At 37.3% G+C, this 23,655-nt stretch overlaps 1 protein-coding gene across 1 annotated transcript in view; it reads left to right on the plus strand.

The window, feature by feature from the left end:
* The window catches only part of FREM2 (FRAS1 related extracellular matrix 2), a 125,646-nt gene that overhangs the window by 78,926 nt on the left and 23,065 nt on the right, over nt 1-23,655 (plus strand). The window contains 12 exon segments of the mRNA XM_032680662.1: nt 9,770-9,919; nt 11,420-11,629; nt 11,931-12,128; nt 14,049-14,213; nt 14,294-14,476; nt 17,796-17,926; nt 18,811-18,969; nt 19,851-19,860; nt 19,863-19,907; nt 19,910-20,152; nt 22,379-22,510; nt 23,121-23,452. Of these exon segments, the coding sequence (XP_032536553.1) occupies nt 9,770-9,919; nt 11,420-11,629; nt 11,931-12,128; nt 14,049-14,213; nt 14,294-14,476; nt 17,796-17,926; nt 18,811-18,969; nt 19,851-19,860; nt 19,863-19,907; nt 19,910-20,152; nt 22,379-22,510; nt 23,121-23,452 (1,958 nt within the window).

Below are 23,655 nucleotides of genomic sequence, written 5' to 3' on the forward strand. Positions count from 1 at the left end.
TGCAACAGGTCTGATGCACAATGCTTTACCAAGATTTGCAGTCAAAGCTCTGCATTCTCACAGTCCCAGTATTTTGACTGCTGTGCTGCTGATTTGGAGTCTTTTTTACTTACTTGGTTTTGTGTTGTAGGCAAATTAAAAACTCTTGGTTTGTAATCACATTTGGAAACCTGAAGAGAAGAAGCGTGATGAATGCAGAGTTGAAGTTTGCACCTAAGAGGAGAATTATTTTGTTTGCTTCAAGTTTTTTGTCAGTGGCTGTCTTCCCATGTGATTTTAATTCCATGCTACTGTATTTAGTGTTGTCATAAGAGCACAGCCTTACAGCCAGGCTGAAAAACAGTCATCCTGCCTTAGTGGAATTGTTGAAGCCTCATGCTGTTCACAGCAGGAAGTACATTAAATACATTTGTTCCACTTCATTCACATCGGATGGAAAAGAAGCTGTTCAGACTTTTTTTTGACATTTCTACATGAAGACTGGGAAAGCAAAGGACCCAATTTTATGTTGGAGGTTTGCTGACCATTTTCTTTATACTTACTCAACAGAATCGATTACTCGTATCTTCCACATGAGAGAGGTTAGCGCTATCTGGAAATATTTTACAGCTGAGTAAACTGGATGATGGTATGATAATGCAGAAAGCCAATGTTAGAGGTCAAACAGAACAGGTTAAGTATTTAGTCTTCTAGAGATTTCTCTAAAACACTTGCTATCGCTCTCCCTACAGTTAATTAAATTTTGAAAGTCCTTAGGCCGTGTTCTGGAAATCAGGACCTGTCCAACTTGCTTTGAGTAGTAAAGTCCATATTGAAAAGTCCATATTTACTATCAATAGCCTGAAAAGAGCCAGAAAGTCAGCACTGCAATGCTACATTATAAATATGTGCTTTGCATTGTCTCCCAGCAGGCATACAGTATCCACTAACTTTCAGTGTGTGTCCTGAGCAAAATTTCCAGCTGATGATAATTAAATATTCTATTAGCAACAGAGTTTGTCAGAGGGTCATCCTTATCTCACAAGGTTATCTGGAATCTCTTTAGTTCCGTTAGTCTCCAAGGCAGGCAATCAAATGTTTCTTTTTCTCTTTGACAATAGGTATGCCAAACCTTAAACTAGACAGGTGGTTGGTTGATCTTGGTAGTTAACATCTGCGAATCTGTTTGTCCAATTTTAGTTACAACCTGAACACTACAGGCAGAGCATACCCACTGTTATATTACGGACTGGAGTCGTGATTTGGCCAACTATCCATTACAATTTTCTGGAGATGATTAAATAGACTAATTCTTTTTCCTCTATACATCCATCTTTGACTACTTTCTCCCTTTTATGTTCTTACAGTGTTTGTGGGTCTGATGTCTCTGGCAGTTCTGTGCAGCTTTTAACTACTTTTGACCTCTCGTTAAGTAAAATCTCTATATGATCCCTCCCCTTTCCCGAGTCTGTGGCAGGTGATCAGATTGAAAATTAATCAAGGGGAAAAGTGGATGTCAGCCAGTGTATGACACATTATACTCTCAGTTTTCTTTTCTAATAGCTTCTTATTATCACCAATTCAACAGAGTGAAAAATGTTCAATTTATGATGATAACCTTAAAGATTTCAGAAAGTCCCTGTTTGCTGTGTATCACAGAAATAAATTAATGTCATGTCTCACAGCAGGACATTCTATAGAGGCAACCAGGTGCATTTATGATTTGCTTCCCTAGAATTATGTATTGCTGACAGTTATTACATGTGTGTGTCTGCAGGTACACTCTCTTATTATATATATATATATAAGAACTACAGATGTTGGGTTATTCTGATCTTCATTTAGCTGCTTAATAACTAGGTATATAGGTCAACTTTATGATCTAGGCTCCTTTGATAGGTAAGAGGACAGAATATGACCTCCAGTCAGTACTTTGTCACATCTGTTTCAGATGGCTAGAGTAGAGGACTTCGTTGGTGGAGCAGCATATCTCTCACTTTCACTGCCGCAGGTTCTTAAATGGGTAGCTTACATATGCATTATTACACTTCTATGTGAATTACAGTCGTATTTCAAGGTATAGTTCTATTTCTGCTGAAATACAGAAAACTTAAGTTTTGTACTCAAAATGCATAAAATAGTCCATAAGCAGAAGGTACAAAACTACATGAACTGTTTAGAAATGTAGTGAAGGCCTAGCAAACCATTCTAAATTAATCATTTGTCTTGGTTGCTTGTGGTTGAAGGGAGTGAACTTAGTGACCTAGACAGTTCTTTGTGTGTTTAAGATTTGGATAATCAAGCTGAGTCAGCCATCTTGGTGCATTCATTTTTCCTAAGGCTTCTTCAGATCATCTTCCCTTCTATGAATCTCCTTGTAGTGAGACTTTGCTGTTTTGTGGCAGTCATCAGTCGTTGAAGACCAAAAGATACTGAACACTGTAACCACTGTACCACATTAGGCTTTAATGACATCAGTTCTCCTTTTGAGTGTGTAAGCCCTCAAAGGATTAAGTCAGTTACTATCTCACATCACTGTCTGTCAGGCAACTCTTTTCTCTTCCCTCCATTACAAATGGGATCAGAAGTCCAAACGACAGAATTCGAGAGGTTTTAACATATAACAGAGTGTATTTTCCTGTCCTTTCAGCTCTGCTTTTGTGTTCTGAGAAGTCTGGCTGTTACTCTATTTTCACTTCTCTATCTCCTCTGCCAAGTCCCACCTTCAACAGTACCTCCTGTAGAGTGGAAGCTCTCTTGCATAATTTCTTCTCAGACTGCAGTGGGCTAAATGTGTTAGCTCAGTTGGTTAGAGCATGGTGCTAATAACACCAGGGTTGTGGGTTTGATCCCTGTATGGGCCATTCAGTTAAGATCCTTAATGATCCTTGTCGGTCCCTTCCAGCTCAGAATATTCTGTGATTCTGTATGTGGGCAGAATAGCCTGTAAGAAATTGTTTCTAGCAGTTAAGCAAACTCAACATAACCAGCATTGTGACTGAATAGTAAAAGTGCAAAAATCTGAAGTCAGAATTGGGGCAGTGCCTTTCTTAGCATCTCTTGTGATATGGTCAAGATATCTCCAATCCAGAAAAAGCTGTGTATATATAAAGGCAGAAGAACAGATTGAATAACCATCCACAAGAATGGACAGAATAATAATTTTCTTTAAAAAATGTGGCACAGGCTGTGCCAGAAATGATAAGGAAATACCAATAGCCACCTGGAAATAAAAGTATTTTACATTTCTTGGTTATGCTATTCCTCTTCTATGCACCATTTGTAGTAACAATAGTAGTGCCTCCCTTCCTCTTAATTTATTCTTCAATGAAATCAAACATATTTTCTGCATTGATAAGATACAGATTTGTAATTATTTTGGTTAAAATTAATTTGTCTCACCTCTGGGCCTGGTAAGACCATGGAACAGATCCTTCTGGAAGATGTGTTGAAATACATGAAAGACAGAAGTGATCAGAGGCAGTCAACCTGCCTTCACCAAGGACAAATTCTGCCTCACTAATCTAGTGGCCTTCTATGATGGACTAGCTCCATCAATGAACAAAGGAAGTGCTAAAGATGTCATCTAGCTAGACTTCTTCAAGACCTTTGATACAGTCCCTCCAACATTCTTACCTCTAAACTGAAGAGGTATGGGTTTGAAATCAGGGTCATGATTTAAGTAGATAGTGTTACAGATTATTTTAAATAAAAATATTGTAGAAAGGTTATAATTTTGTGGTTATATTTCTTCATGTGAATGTGGGTGTGAGGAACATTATTTGGAAGACAAAACCTGAAAATATTCATCTCACCAAAACTTCTGTTTTGCAAATATAATAATTACACTCGGAGCCTTTCTATAGACAGCTTTTTCTGCAAGGCCCAGTAGTAAATGAATTACTCAATTAAAATATGAAAAACATGTTTATAAATGGCTACATGCTATATCTTTACATAGCCTGATTTCTAAAATGCTGCTCAGCTTCTCATACGGTTTGTTTCTCATACTGCTTGTTTCTTATTTCTGTTTGTAGTCCTCATTTTTTGTCTCAACTACAAATCAGTGACTGTAAGGTCCTTCAAGCTTCGCCTCTGTGTGAAACACCTTGTGTGTGGTATATTTAAATACTACTGCCAAGCCTTCCCATTTATCTGTCTGCCTCTGTTTCATCAGTTTGTTGAGATTTTGTTACTACTGCCATTTCCTGTGCCTGTTCATAAAAATAATCTAACTCATTTTAAAAATAGAGCATATAGAAGATTCTGAGTTCATTTCATGCTCTGTGGGAGGTATAGCCAGTAGGAAAAAGGTATGTGAAAGTCAAATGGTTGCTGCAGGGAATGCGATCATGTTTGGGTGTGTCCCCAAATTCCAAAGTGTTTGTTTCTTCATTGGTTAGTCTTTATTTTTCCATTAGTAAATGTGGCAATTATCTGGATTAGGGAATAGTTTGGGCAAGTAATTGGAGTTGATGTACTTGTAGCAGGAAAAATCTGGCCCTATCCTCAGACGCTGAACAAAGGAAAAGGTCCTCTGACACCTTGGTAGTTACAGTGATATCAGAGTCTGTAGGTTATATCCTTAGAATGTGTGGAAGAATCCTAACAATACTACTCTATTAATAAATATTTTCAGGTATATGCTAGTTCACATAAATATGAATTTAGTGGTTTGGAAAGGTAGCAATGTTTCTTAGCAAACCATCAAAGGTAAATTAATTTCTTCAAGGGGCTTGTAAGAGTCAACCTCAACACATTAGCCATTCTCCTGAAATTCCAGTTGTAGCTGGGACACAACTTAAGACTGCTCATTACCATCTGGTACATAATAGTTAACTAATTGTTAAAAAATTCATCTTCAATGGCACACATCTTGAATGAGTTGAACATGGCTTCATACACTCAGATGTCTTTATTCTCCATTGTTCAGGTATACTCTGTAGCTCATCTTGCTATTACTGAACTGTTATGAATTGCCACCCAACATACATGTGTTCTCCAGGCTTCAAAGTAAGCTGCAGGCTATGAAGAAGGAAACTGTAGGTGACCCTGATAAGGTATCAGTAGCCATCTTACTGCCATCCTCAGTCTTGCAGCTAAAGCTCTAGTCTACTTCTTTTACTGTGCTACTTTGCTCACATTTGAGTTTAGCTTACAGATGTAGCAGAGAGTTTAGATGTGGATTTCAGGCCTACCAGGCAGGTGCTGCTTGTGATGGTACTGTGTATAGAGAAACCAAAGCATGGATGCGCTTTAACATAAAGGGTGAGTTAAAATGTAAAGGGCTATGCTGAATTAGTGTGTATCATGAATTAAAAATGAATCATATATAATGTTGCTCATAGCAGTTACCAGTTCACACCATGTTACCCTTCTGAAATGATGGAGTTAAGTTGTGTAAAATGAGAGTAATTAAGTGAAGATCGAGTCTAATCAATGTATGACATTACCATTGTAGATTTAAAAAAATGTGTAATTTTCTTACAAAATCAAATTGAGTTTGGTAAAGGTTGCATTAATTTGAGTCTGTCCTTCTACCTGTTATAATGTTTGTAGTATCCTTTAAAAAAATCCTTTTAAGTTGATAGACAGAAATGGGCTTTTGGGACAAATGGAAATGCAGACATTATTTACATGAGATGAAGTTTGTGGCAATTTGGCTGAAACTATTTTGACTCTGAAGGTAATTTACTTTTTGATTGCAAAAGTTATGACAATGCTAAGAAGGTGAAAGCTGTTAAGATTGCAACAAATGAATTTGAAAAGTAATCTGTTTTGACCACATCAAATAAAAAACCTATTGGCATTTGTACAATAAGATCTGCTTCAGAACTGAGCTCTGACTGTAATCTTGACCCCTATTTCTACAGCATTCAGTAAAAATAAATAACTTGGCAAATTAAATTCATTGTGCTAAATGCAAGCTCAATTCCTTGCATAGTTTCAAGAATGTGTAAATAGCTGTAGAATGGTGCAACCTATTTCCAGATTTTAAAGTCCTCTTTGATATTATCATACTATAAACTTTTGTAAAAGACAGTTCTTCTGAGCTAGTCTTTTGCTGCTATTAACATGCATATATGAGAAAGATTACAGAAGTTGACCTTTACTGCTATTAAACAGTAAATGCCCATGCCTTCTCAAATTTGATGGAACTCCTGTTCTTAACTGGTCTGTCTTCATGTTGGGAAAGAAATAGTCTCTTTTGTTATAGACTCAGCAGCTCAGTCATTTAATGCCATCTGTGATACTGAAATGCAAGTAGGCACTGTATAGGGATGTATATGTTGTCTGAGTATGAGCCAGATCAGGTCCAGAGGAAATCTGGCCTGTTTGTCTGTTGTTATGTCCAAGTTAATTAATTAGCTGTGCCAACCACCAGGGCTCATTAGTTTGGACTCAGCATTGTACTAGCATGTCCAGACTGTTGCAGAACAGGCTTGTAGGCTTGCAAAGCACTGGTTTGCACCTCCTGCGTTACTACGACAGACTTCTGCTAGCTCTGGCAACTCATAATGTTCACATCATAGCTTTGTTTGTACTGTTCGTGGAAAGAAGGAAGGCAAAAGCTTTTAGGAATAAACAGTTTAACACCACTAGAAAAGATCAGCCATCAGGTCCTTTGTAAATACTGCTTCTCCTAGTTCCAGTATCTAAATATGTCAGAGTAGCATATATGTCTGTTTTCTTCTATTCTTTCCTTCTTTCTTAGTGTGTATATATATATATATGTGTGTGTGTGTCTCACTGGTAGCATGTATCACTGAAATTCACTTTAGTTTGAAGGCTTGTTAAGGTGTCAGCACAGAAGAATCTGTCCTTGTGTTTGTCCTAACTATCCTCATAACAGAGTATCTTTACAACCAACCTACTCTTTTACAATCTCTCTAAAGCAGATTGTAAGGATGCAATTTTAAAAACAAATGCCTCCTTGGAAATAAACATTTTTGTGCTATCAGATTGACTTTCTGATGTACCTTCAAAGATAGATGTATTCCTAACATAATGAGAGGTGTGTTTGTTTTCCTGCTTGATGACTGACTAGTGCTGTAGTTGAGAAACACTCCTAACTGTATAACTACAAAGGCAAGGCAAAGATTTCATTTCTGTGCCAAGAAACCTGGAACTAAGGCTCCTAACCTTTCTCCTTTGATTATTGTAACTTCATGCCAGTGAAGTCTGTGGGTATGAACAAAAAACTCTTAGAAAACTTCCTCGTATGTCTCTAAGAGGAACCATGAAATTTGCAGTAGTCTCTCTTCAGAGTGATTACTAGATTAAAGGTCTGCTGTAAGTGAGCCCACAGTCATTGAGCAGAGTGTTTTCCAGACATGAAGTGAGAAAGACAATGCTTTCCCTGTTAGTAGCTTGGCTTTGCTACTTCCCCTGGGGAGCTACTAACACAGCTTACAGGAAATGAACTTAGAAAACATTTGTAAGGATTTGTTTCCTAGGATGGGTAACCATGCAGAATGTGTCTTTCATTGAACATACATGCCTCCAAGAAGTGTGAAAAACTCACTCTGAAATACAAGGCAAGGTAGTTGAGAGTTTAGGCATTTTTGTGTTTGGCAGTGACTACAGGAATGAACAGCACATGAGGATTCGTCTTCAGCAGCAGTAAAACAAGCATTAGGATAACACTATAAGAAACTAACATTTTATTTTATACCTTGCAACTAGCTTAAGGCAGATATCTATGTGTAGCCAGTAAGTAGAAGGGGATGCTTCCACACCTCCTCAGGTTTTTCTGATTTTAGTGAGTGAGCCATTCCACCTGTCCTTCTCTGTGTTCATTGTGCTGGGAAACCTCCTGGAACTGGCCTATCTTTGTCCTTGCAAACTGAGAGCAGGTAGGCTCAGTGTGAGTACTTCTCACTTAAGTGCTTAAAATGAGGTGCAGCCAAGTCCAGATCAAGTTCCAGAACCATTGGGACAACAATATAGAGAGAACAGGATTATAAGAACGAGATTAGATTTGGGAAAGTGTGTTAAACTTTGAGAATACCTGTTTAAGAAATGACAGGTATTAGAACTGGTAATATTTTTAACTGCATTTATCTAACTGTTGGCACATTAATAATCATTTGGTCTTAGTAGGCATTCTGTATTTTTAACCTCTAGAGGCTGGGTAAGTCTTTGTCCATCTTGAGGATTTTAGAAGATCATTTTATGTCTGAAATGGCACATTTCTTTGCAGATCCAATGTCCAGTTCTGCAGTATCCCTGTAAATAGAACTCTCATCAAAGTTAATTGTAGTTATACAAAAGGTACAGAGAGTGTATCTTGTTCACCTATTAAAAACATTTCAGATAAGATCTTCACAGATCCAAATATAAAAGTAACTATGACAACCCAGTCCCTATAGGCAAATAAAGTAAGATCAATGTGTGTCTGTCTGTGCACACAAATACACACACATTTAAATACATATGCTGTTGGATAAAAAAAAAATTAAATTTTAACTGAATGTGTTTTCACCTATCAAAGTTAGACTTCTTCCAAATTTGTCTTTCATCCTGCAAAAGTTGATGACCTTGATAATGCTCTGCACTATTTTTCAGTAAATACATTCCATTAAAATACATACCATTAAAAAGGATGTATGTCTCCTCCTTTGGATAAGTTGTACCTTTTCTTTATGCAAGGCATATCTCTGTATTGCCATTTCCTTTGAATTTTTACTTTTTTCTATGCTTGATGAAGGAGAAGTATTCATAGTGCTAGTGATAGAGCACTGAGCAATTGCCATGACCTTTGCCAACTGAGTTGAAGTTGGCCGTATGCTGTATGGTATTTCTAACACATTTGTGATATTGTAGCCTCATGATTATAATAAATTCTCACAAGACAACATAAGAAAATAGTGATGGAGTGCAGAGAACTTGTGTAGGCCTTCCTACCCTTGGAGAAGGTAGGTGTGATTTCAGTTGTGCAGTGGCAAAACTGGAGCACTGACTGTGTGTGATTACTCTTGTATGTTTGAAACAGGAATGGAAGGGGTAGAAAAAGGGAGATGATATACATCCATGGGATGTGTTTTTAAGCCTGTTTATTTTCTGAAATTGCTGTGGCTAGAAAAACTGAAAAAGGGAGGAAAAGGGGAGGTAAACAATATGTCTGTTAAGTGGAATAGCACTTAACCTCCTTTGCTTTTTGCTCTTCTTTCTTATGAACTGTGGAACTTCAGTATTAAGATAAAAGGCTACTCACATTCCAGTTTACATGAAATAAGACTGATTTTGTTTTAAATGCTAGATATGGGGGAATGAAAATTCAATATTTGCTCCTTTGATTAGCTGGAAAACATTACCAAAAGCAGCTGCAGTTATATATCATATTCCAGTCTGGTTTTGGCAACAGGAATCTGTGAGAACATTCAAGTTAAGGTTTCATTATCTGTATTCACCTTTGTCTATTTGCAGCAAAGTAAAAATTGCAAAGAATTTTTTGGCCTGTCCACAAGATTCAACTAAAATAACTTTAATGAGATACCACATTTGGTTTTGTGCACAGATTTGTACATGCTGACACACAAACTTGAAAATGTAAGAGGCAAGAAAAAGAACACAGTGCTGATATAATTGCTATCCAAAACCAGAAAAACCAATGCTTGAAAAGAAGCCAGAAATAGTCAGAAGAATTTTAAACTTTAAAAAAAGAACTTTATTTCACTTACTGAGAAGAGCGAAGTGCTCTCCTTTGTTTAATGTGGATTTTATGCTGTCTTGTTAGCTTCAGTGTAAGGTAAAGAAACATTTATGGACATTACTCCTCTTTCACCAGAACCAGCATTCTACTTTGGAAATGATGAATACTATGTTGATGAGAGTGCTGGCTACATTGAAGTACGTGTAGGGAGGACTGGAACTGATCTGTCTAAAGCTGCCTCTGTTACAGTGAGGTCTCGCAAATCTGAACCAGTAACTGCAGAGGGTAAGTTATTGTTTTACTCTAGTTTCATAATACATCTCAACACAAATGCTAGCACATTGGGTCTTGATATAGTTTCAGCTACAGAAGATGAAATGTATGTCTCTTGCTCTTAGGAGATCTTTCTTCTTAGAACAAATTAAGTAGTTACAGAATTTGAAAGAAACAGGATTAGGAGCAACTGTGAAGTACAGCACTAAGAGAAGTGCCTTCAAATCCTCATGTAGAATGCTATGCTACAAAGGCAGTTGATTGCTGCTGCCTCAGCAGCAGACTCTGGGCACAGAGTTATAATCACTTACAGTGTGCAGAGTTTGCTCCTCTTCTTTTTACTGTAGGCAATTAGAAGTTATTACCTGGTACTCTGTTCAGGAAGAGGATCGCTACAACTATGTAGTTCATTGATGCTTTGACAGAAACTTTGTCTGCAGAAACAAATGTTAGCATGCTATATTTTTTCCACAAATCATAATGTTTAAACTAAGACATTAATATAGAGACAGCGTAAAATTCATCTTCCTTAGATGCTTATCCTGAGTGTAACTTTACTGTTATTTCAGGAATATTTAAACATCATATATTTGTATCACACATAACAGATATGTATTTTTCTCATGGAAAGAAAATTATGAACTCTGAAAAAATATATGATTGTTTCATTTATGAATTTGCTTTTATGGTCTGGTATCTTTAACTAATCCTGAATATTTAAGTTATTTTATTTTGGGGAGGAAAAATATTTTCTTACAGTAAGAATCTTAATTATTCACAAAAATGAACATTAAAATTCAGTCCTTCCCTAAAGTCCTAGATACTTTTAATGCTTTGGTTCCAAGATAGGGTCACGTTTTAGTCAGTGTCTTCTTTTATTTGCCTTCTTCTCATTGGCATGTTATGGATTGGTTTGCTTTGCTTTAAACAGAGCAAAACAAGACAAACCCAGATCAGTCTGTCTTTAGCAGTAAGGTGACAGACTTCACCTGGTGTGGTCTGAGCAGAATTTGATTTGTTTTCCATTCATTCTGTTTTATACAACTCCTCTGAACATCAGTTCTTCCTTACAATCAGCTCGCTGGCCTTTTCTCCTTTACTTTCTACATTACTCTCAAAACTTGCATCTTTGTTACAAAATAATATGAAATTTCTTTCCAAAAAACTTTGCTTCATCTCCAGAGTCTGTCTCAAAGCTTTTTGCTTACTTTTATTTCTCACTTTAAGCAAACTTTATTAGTTTTTCTTGACTAGCTGTTGATTTACAGCAGAACAAAAGCAGCCTCATTTTGTGATTTGAATCATCACTAAACAAAAAGTAAATTAATATTGACTTGTTTTATTGTATAGTCCACCTCAGATGGTCAATAGATAGTTTTGCTTTACATAAATGCCACAATTTGGCAATTAAAAATATTGAAAAAATAGATTTACCTATAACTAACTGCCTAATGATAGATATTTTCATTTTTCATTACATGTAATCCTATTTTATCTCTTTTCCATTGGAAGCTGGAGTAGATTATGTAGGCATCAGTCGTAATTTGGATTTTTCCCCCGGAGTCAATATGCAGACGTTTCGTGTGGTAATTCTGGATGACCTTGGACAGCCAGTGTTAGAAGGAACTGAGAAGTTTGAGCTTGTGCTAAGGATGCCCATGAATGCTGCCCTTGGAGAACCCAGCAAGGCCACCATCTTCATTAATGACTCAACATCTGACTGTGAGTCTTTTGTGTATTTTTTTACCTTTTCACCTTTATGCAGGGGATGGATGACTGCAATGCACAAGTGTCCTTTTGAAGCACACCAAAGCTAATGAGTCTACGCATTTCAGCTAGAGACAATATGTTAAATCCTTTCCTGTCTGGCTGCTTATTTTATATATATATATATATATATTTTATTTAAGCTACATTGTACATCTGGTACAATGTAGCTTAAATAAATCTGAAATAGTGGAGGGAAGATATAAGAACTTCTACAGTTATACTTTACACACGCTTTTTATGTTTTTCTTCCCAGTGCCTAAGATGCAGTTTAAAGAATCTGTATATGTAGTCAATGAAAATGACGGACAGATTTCTGCCATGATATATAGGAGTGGGGATATCCAATACACGTCCACTGTGAGATGCTATACAAGGCAAGGTTCAGCTCAGGTAATGATGGACTTTGAAGAACGTCCTAATACTGACAGTTCCATCATCACATTCCTTCCTGGTAAGTTCGTGATCTTATTGTAGAAGGCCTTAGTCTACCATGTTGTGCTTTACTTTGCTTTGCTTTGTTTTAATTGTGTCTTCTCATAAAGTAGTGCCAAAAGGACCAGTTTGGAAAACAAAGGTGTTTTTTTTCCTACACAATGGGAAGAGTGCCCAGAAATTATGTTGCCTTTATTTGTTTCACTTCTGACCAAAGGGATATATCTTCATATAAGTTCAGACTGAATGCCAGAATCTTTCTGATAGCAAAAAAACAGTTCAGGATAACACAGTAGAAGTGCAGAACTGCTGTCAGAAAGGAACTTCAGAAGTTCTGCTCTTGTTAAGCAGATTTCTGGTAAATATATTTGACTTGCACAGGAATGAGTAATAGATCTTTCAACAGGGATATAGCTCTCTAATTCTGCTTGAATTTTTTTCTCCCACTGAGACTTTCATAAGACAACCCACAAATATCAGGTACTTGATAGCTCACATAAGAGATGAAATGCAAATAAATCAAATGCTGCTACCTTGAAGAATATTGCCGAATTCCTTCAACGTGTGCAAAACACAGTTTCATCTTTTAGTCTTTGAAGTTTAAACACACGTAATATTTTTTACAAGCCTAAACAATTTCTGTCATCAGCATGAAATCCTTGGTATGCCCTTATCGCAGAAGTGACGACTTTAATATTTCTGTAGACATTTATCAAAGTTCTCTTGAAAAAGTGAGTTGTTCAGCCTTTATTTAGAGCTGGCCTCAGCTTTAGTGCTGTCATATAATCTACACCCTTACCATTGCTCCTGTGCAACTACAAATGAGAGTCCAGCTTATAGAATTAATGCATCTGGGCCACCATAGGAAATGACTTTTTTCTTTTTTGAGTGTCATCCTACCATTTCTCTGTGGAGACAAGGAGCAAATAGGTCTGCCAGAATTACATCTTTTTTCCATAAGCTTCTTAGGCATATTTAAAATGTAGCAGTTTCATTTCAGTTTTCACATTTCCCGTGTGACAATGAGCAGAATGAACATTTTGGGGTTTTTTTCCTCCTCCTAATGGATAATTTATTTTCTATAGGGGGAAAAAAACAACCTCAGAAAATGAACACAGTCAGCATCCTGGTCTGGTCTTCACTTTGAAGAGCCTTGATCATATTTGCATGTGTAATGATGAAAAAGACCTGTAAATTGACCTCATTTCTCTCATCCTGTGCTGTTCCTTTTGCCAGGGATGTAGGAGTCTTTCTTATGATGATAAGCCCACCAAGTCTGATGCTGGGTGCCAGACACTGCACACCACTCATAACTCTTGCTGCTTTCCCAGTTCTGAACATCTAGTAAGCACATAGATTTGCGATGTGAAAAATTGAACATTTTGATACTCCAAAGCATTTTTAAGACAATATTTATTGTCACTTGGAATCAGTGGGAGTTCAAAATATTTTAAAATCAAATGGAACAATACAAGTGAAAGTCTGCACTGTTGGAGAGTGTCCAATCAAAAGAGATCTGAAATAGAAAACTTTAGGACAAAATTACCATTAGTATTAGTGAAAGTTTCTATTGCTCTGCTTCCTTGTACAAGTATTTATTTTTTCAAGGCACTCTGTGGGAGAGGTCACTGAGAAGGAGCATTTCCTTCTAAGGTAAAACCAAAGAAATAATACGTATAAAGTGGATATACCAAATAGAAACTTGTTTTAGAGAAGTCCCAAAATGGGAGATTCCACTTAATTGAGTGGAATCATTACCTAGAAAGGTAATGATTACTAATTCTGCTTTCACTATTGTCATTATTCATTAACTTATGTGGTGTCAAGGTGGATGCCTTGGCGAACAGAAGCAGCTTGTGGTTTGAGCTTGGAGAGAAGTGCTGTAATAGAGCAAAGAACACCTAAGTTCTGCCTGATATTACCTTCAAAATGATTGCAGGTGAAACTGAGAAGCCTTGCACACTGGTGCTTATGGATGATACTTTCCATGAAGAAGAGGAAGAACTACGTCTGGTTCTTGGCACTCCAAGAAGCGATTCTTCCTTTGGTGCCTCTGTTGGTGAACAAAATGAGACACTGATAAAGATTCGGGATGATGCAGACAGTAAGAGAATATTTTGGTTTTGCTGGTTTTTGGAAGTTCATTTGCGTGGTCTAAAAACACTTTTTTCCTTCTAATTGCAGAAGCTATTATTAAATTTGGTGAGACCAAATTTAGTGTGAGTGAACCAAAGGACACAAGACAAGTAGTAGTTGTAAAAATCCCAGTGCTTCGTCTGGGAGACACTTCCAAGGTTTCTATTGTAAGAGTTCATACAAAGGATGGATCTGCTACTTCCGGAGAAGACTATCACCCTATATCAGAAGGTAGGATCATACTTATCACATCCAACTATTTTTTTTCAATCATGACTGTAACATAATGTTTCAAAAATGAAATAACTTTATAGATACAACAATTTGCAACCACATCCTATAATGCGTTTTATTATTCAAATTGAGTGTGGACAGATCCCTTGTGGTATGCAACAGCCAATTGCTCTTGGAATACTAGTTATCAGTAAAGATATTTACAAAACAATTGTGACTCCTTTGAAAACATCTGTAGCTCAAGTAGTTGTGGAAGAAATGTATGAGTTCCACCTTAGTAGTATTTGTGAAGTGTAATACCATTACTCTGAAGAAATATCTCATTCTAGGATACGTTGTGTGGTTGTTTCTTGAGCAATTCATGAAGATAATGGCTTTTACTCTATGTAGGAATTCATGTATATTTCTCTTTGTTTTTCTACATTCATAACAATAAAGTTTTCTTTCTATATTTCTGCAATTCACTGCCTGCTGCTCCTCACTAGTAATGAATGAGAAGTTCCGCAACAGTTTGAAAAATTTCTTAGCTGATAAACTTCTTTTCATTAATAGCCCACCCACATGGTTTAGGGAATGACTAATGGAGTTTGTAGCATTATGAATTTTTTGTCTTCTACAGTTTATATAATACATGATACTAATCTGTGTTTTAAGATTAATGATTCATTGCTAGAGTGTTTTCATAATTTTGGATAAACTATTTTTGTGTCCAGTTCAGCTGAAAGATAAGACTTACCTTTGAACATCCAGCAACAACCTTGGGCTATCTTCAGTTTCCACAGGAAAGGCATTTGCCACTAGTGATATCTGAAGAGAGAATTTCTTAGCCATAAGCAAAGCATCAACCCAGAGTTTGCTAATTCCAGTCACTTTGCCTCCTGCATTTTAGAGTTTTGCTCTTTCCTCCTGAAAACCACAGGAACTTTTAGTGTCAGCTAATACTTACCCCATGTGCATTACCTATATGCATTGCCTTGCTTACATTCTCCCTGCTGCATACTGGCAGCACTTGGGAGCAAAGTTTTCAAGAGAAACTACTGCAGAACAAGAGGCTCTTGGCCTCTACCCAGAAGCCTTTGAGATAGGTCTGTGATGTGCAGGATTTCCCCACAGGTTTCAGAATATCTGTGGGTTTAGGGAACCTGCCTATTCAGCCATGGATACAAAACCCACATCCTTAATATTAGGGTCTCTGAGGTAAGTCTGACAAAATTAAAATCAGTAAAATTCTTAGCTATCACATAGCATGTTTATTACCACAAAGAGTATTTTCATGGCTTAATGGCACTTAAGGCTGAAAGGATCATTAGATCACTTAATCAGAGTCACTGTGGATTGCAAGATTCTCCCAGTTTCCCCCAAAATACTTCTGTATTGAGCCCAATAGGTTTGGTTAGAGAAAACATTGTCTTTGGAAAGGGCATCTAGTCCTGATTTGAAGGTATTGGAGAGGAAGAGTATTTCTTAGCATCTTACTTCACTGATCAGTCCCTATCACCTCTGGACCTTATTTGCCATACATGCAGAGCTCTTTAGCACTTGGTATATTTTGTTTATGGTGGTGTTTCAATATACCAATGAGAACATCACTTTCTGCAAGTCTTTTCTTTTTTCTTCTGGTCCTTAGTTTCTGTTGGTTACCATCTTCAGTTAATTTGGCATCCTTAAAAAATAAAAATAGTAGACATGCACCTATTATTTTAGCATCACTCTCATCCATTCTAGACACAAATGTTAAATGGTTTCTATACTTTTCTTTAGTAGTTATTATAGTCAAGAATCATAGTACTGTTTAACTGTCAGTGTGGTGGGTTGACCTTGGCTGACCGCCAGGTGCCCACCAAAGCTCCTCTGTCACTCCCCCTCCTCACAAGAGAACAGAGAGAAAATATGACAAAAGGGTTAAGTGCACCACTGACCAATTACCATCACAGGCAAAACAGCCTCACCTTGGGGATATTAGTTTCATTTATTACCGATCAAATCACAGTAGGGTAATGAGATTTAAGACCAGATCTTAGAACACCTCCTTCCCACCCTTCCCTTCTTCCTGGGCTTAACTTCACTCCCAAATTCTTTATCTCTGAGTGGCTCAGGGGGATGGAGAATGGGGATTGCAGCCAGTTCATCACACTTTATTTCTGACACTTCCTCCTCACACTCCTCTGCTCCAGCATGAGGTTCCACCCAGAGGATACAGTCCTCCCCAGACTACAATGTGGGTCCTTCCCATGGCCTGCAGTTCTTCATGAACTGCACCATAGTGGGTCCCCCCTGGGGTCACAAGTCCTTAAAAGCCATTAAACCTGCTCCAGCATGTGCTCCTCTCTCCACAGGGCCACAGGTCCTGCCTGGAGCCTGCTCCAGCACGGGCTTCCCACAGGGTCACAACCTCCTTCAAGCTTCCACCTACTCTGTCATGGGTGGCAGGTGGATCTCTGTTTCACCGTGGACCTCCATGGGCTTCAAAGACAGAGCTGCCTCGCTGTGGTTTTCACCACAGGTTGCAGGGAAATCTCTGCTCCAGCACCTGGAGCATTTCTTCACTGTCCTGCTTCACTGACCTTGGTGTCTGCAGAGTTGTTTCTCTCACATATTCTCACTGCTGTTTCCCAGATGCTGTAGTGCAGCAGTTTTTTCCTCTTCTTAAATGTATTATCCCAGAAGTACTACTATCATCACTGCAGTACTACCATCATCACTGCAGTGCTCAGCCTTGGCCAGCAGTGGGTCTGTCTTGGAGCTGACTGGCTCTTTTGGACATGGGGAAGCTTCTGGTATCTTCTCACAGAAGCCACCCCTGCAGCCCACCCATGACCAGAAGCCTTGAAAACCCAATATGGTAGGTTAAGATTGAACTTTTTATCCACCATCAGAGACAATGATTTCCAAAATATAGAACTGTTGTGTAACTCTAGATTTTTATCTTATTTTTTGTATTTAACATTGTATTAAAATGCACTTTGTTTGAGCAAGACCTGACAATACTATTTATTTAGAATCATTCAGTCTTTTCGTCATTCACGTATGTTACCAACATTAATGTAATTAGTCCCAGATAATTTTCAAAATATTAAGTTTTGTTAGACTATGTCCTGATCTTTACAAATCTCTTGATGATGATGATGCCACATTTTCAGTGATTTCCACATATGTCCACTGCTATTCATTATTATTATCAGATAGGTTAAACTAAACATACAAACAGCTGTAGTTTGAAAACTGGGTATTAGCTACCATCTCTCATGGCAGGGCCTAGAATCACAGCTTCTTATGAACAACAGATTTATTTTTAAGTGTCTCATTATGTTTTTAGAAATTGAGTTTAAAGAGGGTGAAACACAGCACTTTGTGGAAGTTGAAGTTCTCTTTGATGGAGTAAGGGAGATGAGAGAAGCCTTCACTGTTCATCTGAAGCCTGATGAGAACATGGTTGCAGAAATACAGGTAACAAGCTCATGCAAGTCCTGAACAACAAAATCTGATAAACAGACTTCTTGTTTTCTGGATCATAGTTTTACATTTATTTTAAGATTTATTCGCACCATCTTGGCTTGTACCTTAAAAGACAAAGAGGATCATCTCAGCTGACACGGTAGCACACAAAACATTATGTTGCCAGGCAATTGTGCTGATGGGACATAGAGTCAATGAAAGACTGAAATATTCAAGATATCACTCCACACACATTCTCCTCATATAATCAGTCCTAGAAACTGATGTCCTCTTGGAAACACTCTCTGGCAATACAGTGTAACCTCTATGCTGTAAAAAGAGCAATTGGTGAAATGTAACTTTTACTGTCAAAACCATGTTAATGGTATTCTTGTGTGAGATGAAATAGCCACATATTCTTGTTTTTTTAGCATTATGGCATACATAATTTTAATTTAAACAGTATATTCCTCTGGTATAAAATGTTCTTGAAATTCTCTGGCTGCTTCATCAGTGTCATACCACATATAGTCTGACTATATATGAATACAATAATATAGCCAGACAGAACCTTTGCTGATGATAAAGACCGTTTCCACCAGGTATTAAAGCACACAGTGCACACTGGGGTTCTACCAGCATACTGAAGTGATTCAAGAAACCTGGGACACAAGGCTAAAGGTCTGGGATCTTCAGTGTACTGAGAAGAAGAAAATCATTTTACTTCTTCCTTTTGCACTCTGCAATGTACTTTGCAGTGCCTCAACCCTTTCTCAATAGGTCATCCAACTGAGGTTTTAGAACTTCTTTAGGAACGTATTCTGATCAAGGTCCAGCTTGAATCCCCTTGTTTATTTAATTTTCAAAGAGAACTGTTTCTGTCTTTTCATTGTCAGACAGCCAAGGCCATTGTTTACATAGAAGAAATGAACAGCATGGCAGATGTCACCTTTCCCTCTGTCCCTCAAGTTGCATCTCTTTTGATATATGATGATATTTCTAGAGCCAAAGACAGAACCAGTCCTGTAGCTGGCTATCCTGTCATCTGTATCACAGTGAGTATCTCTGGGGAAAAAATGAAACAAAATCAGTATACGGATTTGTGTGGTGGATTTTAGGCCACCCAGTATTGATCAATATTGTGGTGAGTCACATATGAGTCAAGCTAGAACTGTCCTCAGAGGTAATCTAATCTGTTTGGATAATTGAATCCATATTCAGGAGACAAAAAGCATAGAAAGATGTTCATTTGTTCATCACTGAGAACAGTTTGATACTCACACTATGTCTATGTATGACCTTACTATTTTCTGCATTATCTTGCCTTAATTCACAGAGTTAAAGTCACTGGAGATAACAGATGAGCCATGTTTCCATGAGTGCCACAAACTGAAAAAAATGATGTGCTGTTTGCTGAAGGACTGGAGGCTTCTTTCATTGTAATTTTGCAACTGAAAAGTTTACATGAATATGCATATACATTGAGGAACATTTTTGTCCATCTGCATCATCAGTTGTTTTCTCACACATTCTTATACACAGGAATTTGCCGTGTGTGAATGGTTCTCCTAAGTCAAAAAAAAAATAAGAAGAAAAAGAAAATTTTGAAATACAAAGTATATTTGCAGAATTAGATCAAAGGAAGAAGTTCAAATTAAGCAGTATGTGGGAATGTAGTTTTTATTGCCTTCATAACTGTGCCACATTTTCACCTATATATCATAATTTAAAATTTTTTTTTATTTCAATAAGCATAATTAGATATGCCTTTTAATCTACCTAACCATGCTAAAAGCATTACTGTCAAATTAAGGTGATTTCTAAGGAGATTACTGGGATCGTTAGTTCCATGTTGTGAGTTTTGTGACTCCTGATAACTTAAAAGTCCTTTGCCATGAAGCAAATAAATTGCTAACATATCGGCCTTCTTCTGCAGGCTTGTAATCCTAATATGAAGACTTTGACAAGACTGGTTCTATATGTGCCAGTGAGAACACAATAATACTCTGACTCAGTACCGGTGGCTTGTAAGTGCACCCACTGGCCCTGATGGTGTGACCAGCCCCATGAAGGAGGTTGACTTTGATACCTTCTTCACTTCCTCTAAAATGATTACACTCGACTCCATTTACTTTCAAGCTGGTTCTCGTGTCCAGTGTGCAGCTCGGGCTGTGAATTCAGATGGGAATGAAGGTCTTGAGCTTATGAGCCCTATTGTAACTATCAGCACATCAGAAGGTAAGACATCACCTCATGCAAAATTCACAGGTCTCTTTTGGATCCCAAATTCTGTCCTAACAAAATCTGATTACATGATCAGGACATTTTAACATTACAGTCTTGGCTTTCTTCTGTTGTTCATAGAGATGGTACAAAAACTCTCTTCACCAGCAAAGAATTGTATAAAGAAAATGTTTTCCATCTGTGCTAGTTCTCCACATCTTTAAATAATAATACACACCACAAACTTGTATGTTCATGAGAACAATATAAAATGTGCATTGGAATTAGTGAACCTATTTTCTGTTGGCTTTGAATTCAACTGTAGTATGATGCAGTATCGGCTCAGCTCCTGTTGGACACTGGAAAATCCACATAGGGGTGGCATATGAGTGCCTAGCCAGAAGAAAACCCTCATTTGACATCAGGCCTCGCTGGACGTCTGAGAACTCAGTGTCTTCCTTGACTACGGACTAAAGCAACTGGTGTCCAATAACAGGTTGTGGACCAAATTTTTTCATGGTGAAGTATTCATCATATTCAATCCGTCTTCTTCTCTGATACTCTCTTTGTCTCTCTGAATCTGACACCTAACTAATATGAACTGATGCTGCATTCTCTCAGCCATCAGCTACTGTAGTCTACCTCCTTTGCTAGCCAACTCCTTTCAGAAACTATACTGAGTATCATTATGAAAACAGAGATGAAGCACTGACATGCATATACTATTTGTTACAAAAATCACAGATAATATTTTTTACAGTATGATATGGAGATGAGTAACATCAGCAACCAAGGTAAAGTGCAAAACATATTTTATTACCCTTCTGCAGCCGTTTTGCATTCTTTGTGTCGTCTTTGCTGCTTTTGTAGCTACATTAACTGCTGCGGTTTGTGTGAGATGCGTTACATGATTACATGATACATTACATGATATATTACTCCCAGTACCTGAGCTAACTTGCGATGTGGAAGGAAAGAAGTGCAATGATCAAAGCAACCTGCCAAAATCCTGAATATTTGCCACCTTGAGGATGCCTGACCTCCAGTGTATAGACCAAATTCTTGAAAGTAAATCAGGTTGTGCAAAAAATTGCATTTAATCTCCTTAGCAAATCTTACTTGCATTTGAGAAAAAAAAAAAAAAAAAACAAAAACCAACCACAAAACCATCAACCAATCAATCATGCAACAACAAATTAAAAGCTATCATCTGCAGAAAAAAAATGTTTTTCCTCCTGCCAGAAGTTTCCAACTGGGAGATGCTGAGCCAGATGAGGTCCACCAGATCCATTAAGTCCTCCAAGAGGAGAGTCCAGCCTTTTCTTTTCTTGTAATCCCTCAGAAATGAGCAAAGAGCAGTACGAGGGCAAAGGGAACTGTTTTGGTTTTCCATGTCTGCTAGTTTCTTACTTAAAGTACCTTGTGATCTTTTGGCCATCACATGGCAAAATACTGTGGTTCTTGTAGCCAGAATGCAGACACATCTGCATTGAACTATGCAACTGCAAATTGCATATATCTCAGATCATATGATTACAAACTAATTTTCTGGTTCTACAAACCAGGACTGGTATTGGAACACAGTGAACTAACACTAGAAAGGATTATCAAATTAAGTGTTACATTCTCCTTTCTTGAAGAAATTCAAAATTGAAATGAACAAGGCCCTAAGGAACTTGATCTGACTTTGAAGCTGGCTCTACTTTGAGCAGAGTATTTCCAGAGATCCTTTGACACAATTATTCTAATTACATTTTTGTTGCTAATGGAACAGAAGGATCATAAAGTTCTGTGAGGGCATGTAGGTGCATACCCCAGTCCAGTGCCAAAAACTACTGAACACTGATTCAGGTGTCTTTCATAAAGTTTTGTATGTGCTTAAGAGGGTGAGAGGAATTAACACCGCTGTAGACCACTGTAAGAAAGTATAACACTTGACATCAACTTTGCAAATATGGTTGACACGTGCAACTGAAAAGCTACAGATGGAGTATCACCACCTTGTTCTGAAAATGTGTCCTAGTTAATCGAGTACTGATTTTTATTTGAATCCTCTTTTGCAAAATTCCCATTCAGAATGGAAAATGCTGCTCAAAGTGTTTACCTGTCGTTCAAGAAAATTTTTATTGTTTTGGAAACCTGTACAGTAGGAAAAAAAATGCATCTAAAATAGTGCAAGGGAAAGTATAGGTTATTTTCTCTGGTCATAAAAGTAAGGTTGCTTTCTCTTTTTTCCATTAGGTCTTTGTCAACCTCGTATATCAGGAGTAGTTGGAGCAGAACCATTCTCTGCCAAATTGCGTTATACTGGTCCAGAAGATCCTGATTATGCCAACCTCATCAAACTGACCGTCACAATGCCACATATTGATGGTATGAGAAAATTAGCTGTGAAATTAGGAGAACTCATACAACATGTTGTTATTTGAGCTATTTTATTGGTCATATTGTTCTAAATAGACAAAATAATAATATGATCTTTTAACATGTGGGAACAGAGTAAAATGTTATGAATGAACAAGCACAGTTTGCAACAAGGTGGATAAAATTCAGCATTGATAAATAGTCTCTGATGTGAAGATTAAGTGTTTTCAGATTAACTGGATAATTTACATAAGTTAAGATAGATGTACGCTTTGTGAAACTCCTCTGAAGTGCATAGAAATATACCATTTAATTACTATGTGCTTCTGAAAAAATCAAATGAAATTTTTATTATTGAAATATTGATATGTTGAATATTATTATGATGTAATTTTAATATGTTTATAAATATTTTATTTTGCTCTGCATAGTATACAGACATAATTATTGTGGATATCACTCATGCACACTTAGCATATCAACTTTCTTTGAATTCTAAAGTACAATACAAAATACAGAAACACTGAATAATATACGTAATGTTTGACAAAGTTTGGGTAAATTAAGCAGCTCTGAAAACTGACATTTAGTGATAGTGCTATAAATTAATGTTTTTTAGGCATGCTGCCTGTTATTTCTACAAGAGAACTCTCCAACTTTGAGCTGACACTTAGTCCTGATGGAACTAGAGTTGGAAACCATAAATGCTCCAACCTGTTGGATTACACAGAAGTAAAAACCCATCATGGTTTTTTAACTGATGCTACCAAGAATCCAGATGTGGTTGGAGAGACCATTCCCTATCAATACAGCCCAACAATCAGAGGCTTCAATACCTTGCGCTTTTACCGCAATCTGAATCTGGAAGCCTGTTTATGGGAGTTTGTTAGCTATTATGACATGTCTGAGCTCCTCACAGATTGTGGAGGCACCATTGGGACAGATGGACAGGTATGAAACTATAACTTGATTTTCTGCTGTATTCTTAAAGTATTTCCCTTATGAGGCACCTATGCTAGTAGAAATAAGTGGGTTTAGAATTAATTTAGTTGAAAAGTGTTCTTTTTTTCTTAAGAAGAAATAGACTTCTCCTCAGGTTGGCTTATTTCTTAAAACTATCAATATCCATTAAATGCAAATAAGCTCTGTGTGAA

The sequence above is a fragment of the Chiroxiphia lanceolata genome, chromosome 2, assembly GCF_009829145.1.
Source record: "Chiroxiphia lanceolata isolate bChiLan1 chromosome 2, bChiLan1.pri, whole genome shotgun sequence".
Lineage (NCBI taxonomy): Eukaryota > Metazoa > Chordata > Aves > Passeriformes > Pipridae > Chiroxiphia > Chiroxiphia lanceolata.